Below are 4,785 nucleotides of genomic sequence, written 5' to 3'. Positions count from 1 at the left end.
GGGATAGATGCATGGATGAATTACAGTCCACCTCTGTGGGTAAATGAACAGAGGGACAGACGAATGAATGAGTCAAATCAGTTCAGTTCAGTCGCTCAGTCGTGTCCGACTCTTTGAGACCCCAGGGACCGCAGCACGCCAGGCCTCCCTGTTTATCACCAACTCCCAGAGTTTACTCAGACTCATGTCCACTGAGTCGGTGAGTCAGTAGCGACAGTAAGTGAACACAGGGACAGATGAATGGATGAAGTGCAGCCCACCTCTGTGGGAAGAAGGGTTGGCGTGTCCCCCAGACCTGTGCTCTGGACTGCAGCACGCGTGCCCACGTGTTCCACGCTTCCCAGGCCCAGAGGCGCAGCTGCTCCCGCCTCTCTGCCCTCTTGGTCTTCCCTGACCTCACCCCGTGCCCCCGGCTTCCCATTCGACTCCTTTCTGCCCCCTTTCTTCCCACGGCTCCCCGCAGCCTCCTCAGCCCACCTCCCAGCATAACATTGGCACGCTGGGGGTCCTTTCCTCATCCCAAGGCACCCGTGTGAGAAAAAGCTTCAGACACAGCAGTTACAGACACACACGCGGAAAGATTTATTTTTCACGAACAGGGTTAAAAAATAGCACAGACATTCCAAAGAAGGGGCGCGCGGAGCAGCGGCTGCCTCCTCCACCATCTGTCCAGGACCACCGATGGGGCCTCAGAGGAGGCCCCTCCTCCCTTCTGGAAGCTTCCTCCAGCCTCGCCTGGATGCTCTGGGGACAGCCCTGGCCTGAGAACATGAGTCTGTGAAGACCCTGGCTGGAGATGGAAGGAGTGAGCTGAGAGAAGCCCGTTCCATCCACCCTGCGCTCTGCCTCGGGAGCTGGCTCCATTCCAGCCAAGGTCAGCACATCCACTGACATCAAGCTGGCTTCTTCCTGCCCCCGAGGCTCCTGTCTTCTCCTTTACGATCTGCGTCCTCCAAGAACAAAACCCGGAATACACACGCCGCGCCCTGGGTCCACAAAGGCCCCGCCAGCATCTCCATCCTGGAGGCCTCCATCCTCCGGTGCTGCGGCTGTCCTGTCTGCTCCAGCACCCGGCCCCAGCCCCCCAACCCGGCAGGAGGGGCCACGGGGGTCCCACCCTGATGGGGAGGTCAGGAAAAACCCACCCAGGGTTTTCCACCCCAGGCAGCCACCGCCCCCCACCCCCACAAGGGGAAGGGCCACTGACCCTGGAAAAACAAAGGGTGCTGAAGAAAATGCTTATAAATTCAAAACAAGGTTGGCAGGCATGGGAAAGGAGTCAAGGGAACCTCTGAAGCTCTCTCCCATCTCCCCCTTGGAACCAGGGACCGCAGCAGAGGGACCCAGGGTCCAGGACTTCTTTAAGCTTTGCACGCCAGCTGCCTTGGGGAGGGATTCCCTACAGGGAGCCTGGGTGCACACTCACACTTCTCTCTTAATGCGCGGACCAGCCGTCAGAGCCCCCCAAACCAGTGGGGGTGGACTCATTCTAAATTGCCTCCGATGTCCCTTTTTCCCTCAAGGATATTGTGTGAAGAGCAGAGATGTGCAGAGCAGGGGGTGTTTATCCAAGGGACAAGTGACCCAGGCACCCAGCTCTTCAGGTTACGCCCATCCTTGTTTACACACGTGCACACACACAAAGCAGGTGTCCCCCCCACCCCACCCCATCAAAAGGACCCTTGGCAGCCACTCAGGCCAGCGCCGAAGAAGAATGTCCTGGGGATGTCAGATGGAGAGACAGGGAGAGGTTGGCTGCTCACAGGTCTGGAGGAGGTTGGAGAGATGAGGATTTGGGGAGGGGGCCCGAGCAGCCTTTAGACCAAATGCAGATGCCCGGTCTTTCTTCTTTCCCCTTCCCAACTCCCCACTCATACCGTGAAACCAAGGAGCCCGCTGCTGCACCAACCCCACTGCCTTCCCGTCCCCGCAGAAAAGAGAGGATGAATAAAAGGGGCTAAGGACACATGTAGAAAGAGTGTCTACTCGGTGGGCTGCAAGAAGGGACGCCCCTTTCATGCATCGCTCGAACTCCAGGGCCTGAAATACTTGTGAACCCATCCAAGTTGGAGTGAAAGCTCTGGAGTTCACAGCTGCAGAGTCAGGAGCCGCAACTTTGCTGACATCCAGCCATTCTCAGCCAGGTCCATTCCCTCCCGGGGGCCTCAGGGACAAAGAGCTTGAACCGGGCAGTGTGACTGCAAGCTTCAGACGCCTTAACCCTTAGGGCCCCTTTAGAATAAGGAGGTAAAAAGAGAGAGACAGGGGGGGAGGCGGAGGAGCCGTGGGGGAGCATGTGGGAGCCAAAAGGTAAGGATTCAGAGGAGAAATTGCACTTGGTGGGGGGCGGGGAGGGGAACAGAAGGAGAAAAAGGGGGCGAAAACCAAAAGGAAACGGTGGGGGAAGCTGGAGATCCAGGAAGACGCTGGGGGGAAATGAACTTTGATGGAGCCGGGACGCACATCACTTCAGTTTCAGGGGGCGGGGAGGGGGGGATGGAATGGACTTTGATGGAGCCGGGGCGCACATCACTTCAGTTTCAGGGGGCGGGGAGGGGGGGATGGAATGGACTTTGATGGGGCCGGGGCGCACATCACTTCAGTTTCAGGGGGCGGGGAGGGGGGGATGGAATGGACTTTGATGGGGCCGGGGCGCACATCACTTCAGTTTCTCCGTTTTACCTGCACGGAGAGAAACTGAGGCTGGGAGGATTTCAGAGCCCGGCAAGCTCAGCGGAGACTGAGCGGCGGAGCGCAGGGGCTGCGGGCTTCCATCTCTTTCCCTCTAAAACCACCAACCTCTGAAGAAGCACTTCCCCGGGGGAAAGCAGGACAAGACCGACGCGGGGAGGAGAGAGGGCTGGAGCGCACGAGAGAAGGGCCCCCCGCCCCGTCGCCAGCTCCCCGCCCTTCCGACAGCAAGGGGCCCCGGGCCCGGGCGGGGGGACCCCGGCCCTAGTCCACCACCAGGGTCTCCTGGCTGTAGGGGATGGACTTCTCCGGCGTCGGCTCCCCGCCCTTCCCCGCGCCGCCCGGCCCGGGGCCCTGGCTCTGCCCCGACGACGCCGAGGAGGAGCAGCTGGCCGACTTGTCCCCGCCGCCGCCGGCCCGGCCGCCGCCGCCGCCGCCGCCGCCCGCGCGCCAGGCGCCGCCGCAGCCCCGGCGGCCCCAGCAGAGCACCGAGGCGCAGGCCTGGCGGAAGCGGGGGTCGAAGAAGGCGTAGAGGAAGGGGTTGAGGCAGCTGTTGACGTAGCTGACGCAGGTGCAGTACGGGAAGACGTTCATGAGGAAGAGGTCGAAGGCGCAGGGCCAGCGCAGCAGGCTGCCCAGCGCGTAGAGCGTCTTGACCAGGTGGTAGGGCAGCCAGCAGAGCGCGAAGCTCAGCACCAGCACCGCGATGATGGCCAGCAGCCGCCGGCGCTTGCGCAGGCCGCGCGCGCGCTCCTTGCCGAAGTGGCCGGCCACCGTGCGGCCGATGCAGAGGTAGCAGGTCAGCATGACGGCGAAGGGGCCCGCGAAGCCCAGCGCGGTGGACGAGACGCCCAGGCCCACCTCCCAGGCCCACTCGGCCTCGGGGCCGGCCACCAGCGAGTAGTCCATGTAGCACTGCACCCGGGAGGCGTTCTCCGCCTGCAGCACGGCGCCCGTGGCGCGGAAGACCAGCACGGGCAGCGCCAGCAGGCCGGCCAGCGCCCACAGGCCGCCCGTGGCCAGGGCGCCGCCCAGGCGCGGCCGCAGCCGCGCGTTGGCCACCGGCCGCACGATGGCCAGGTAGCGGTCCAGGCTGAGGCCGGTGAGGCAGAAGACGCTGGCGTACATGTTGACGAAGACGAGATAGCTGCTGAGCTTGCAGGCGAAGGCCCCGAAGGGCCAGTCGTAGTCCCGGTAGGTGTAGGTGGCCCAGAGCGGCAGGGTCACCACGAAGGTGAGGTCGGCCACCGCCAGGCTGGCGATGAAGACGTCGGCCGCCCGCCGCCGGTCGCGGCCGCTGCGGAAGACGGTCCAGAGCACCAGGCCGTTGCCCGCCGTGCCCAGGACGAAGACCACCATGTAGATGGCGGGGATGAGGGCGCCGGAGGGCGTCCAGTCGGCGTACTCACACTCAGACTGGTTGTCCGCCCCATAGTAGCCGTCGTACTCGCCACCGTCCTCCATGCTGCGGTGCGCGGAGGTCAGCCGGGGTCCCCGCCGGGTACCGGGCTCAGCCAAGCACCCTGGGCTCCGGCGGGCAGCCTCGGGGAGGCGAGCCGGCAGGGCCGGAGGTGTCCAGCGCTTCTCGCGGCGGCGGCAGCAGCAGCTCCCAGGACCCGGGAGGAGGAGGCCTGGCTCCTGCAGGCTTCCCTCCAGCGGCCCCAGCCTCTGCTCAGACACTTCCTCGCGCCCTCCTGAGCCTCTCTCTCCTCCTTGGCTCTTCCTCCCTCCTCCCACCTCCAGACCAGCCCCTCACTTGTGAGTCTTAGGATCCTGAAGTTACAGCCCACTTTTTTTTTTTTTCTTTTCTTGTCACTGGGCAAGTGGACCAAATTGACCCCTGCCGTGCTGGGCAGGATGTTATCTGTGGTTTGCAGACTGCTCTGCGCCTGACCCAGCCTCTGTCTCTCTCTCCCTCTCTCTCTGGATTCCTCTGGGTGTTTGCAGAACCTCTCATCAGGCCTCTGCTCCCAAACCCCCCCTCCCCCGTTCTCACACCCTCCCAGCCCCTCTAAATGGGGCAAATTATGCAGATTGAAAGCCAGCCTGAGCTGGAGCTGGGAGGGTAGGGGGCAGGAGGGTGTGAGATTTCGC

General features: G+C 63.1%; 1 protein-coding gene across 1 annotated transcript; it reads right to left on the bottom strand.

Moving 5' to 3' along the window:
• Positions 1-567: 567 nt before the first annotated feature.
• On the bottom strand, positions 568-4,413 carry APLNR (apelin receptor). Its single transcript, XM_065945450.1, has one exon. The coding sequence runs from the start codon at positions 4,153-4,155 to the stop codon at positions 2,956-2,958; it is 1,200 nt and encodes a 399-aa protein (XP_065801522.1). The 5' UTR covers positions 4,156-4,413; the 3' UTR covers positions 568-2,955.
• Positions 4,414-4,785: the final 372 nt, after the last annotated feature.

The sequence above is a fragment of the Muntiacus reevesi genome, chromosome 9, assembly GCF_963930625.1.
Source record: "Muntiacus reevesi chromosome 9, mMunRee1.1, whole genome shotgun sequence".
NCBI lineage: Eukaryota > Metazoa > Chordata > Mammalia > Artiodactyla > Cervidae > Muntiacus > Muntiacus reevesi.
This window is presented reverse-complemented; position numbering and strand designations above follow the sequence as displayed.

Excerpts from the sequence above, each read along its gene's own strand:
- APLNR (XM_065945450.1), bottom strand. The coding sequence starts at position 4,155 with ATGGAGGACGGTGGCGAGTACGACGGCTACTATGGGGCGGACAACCAG.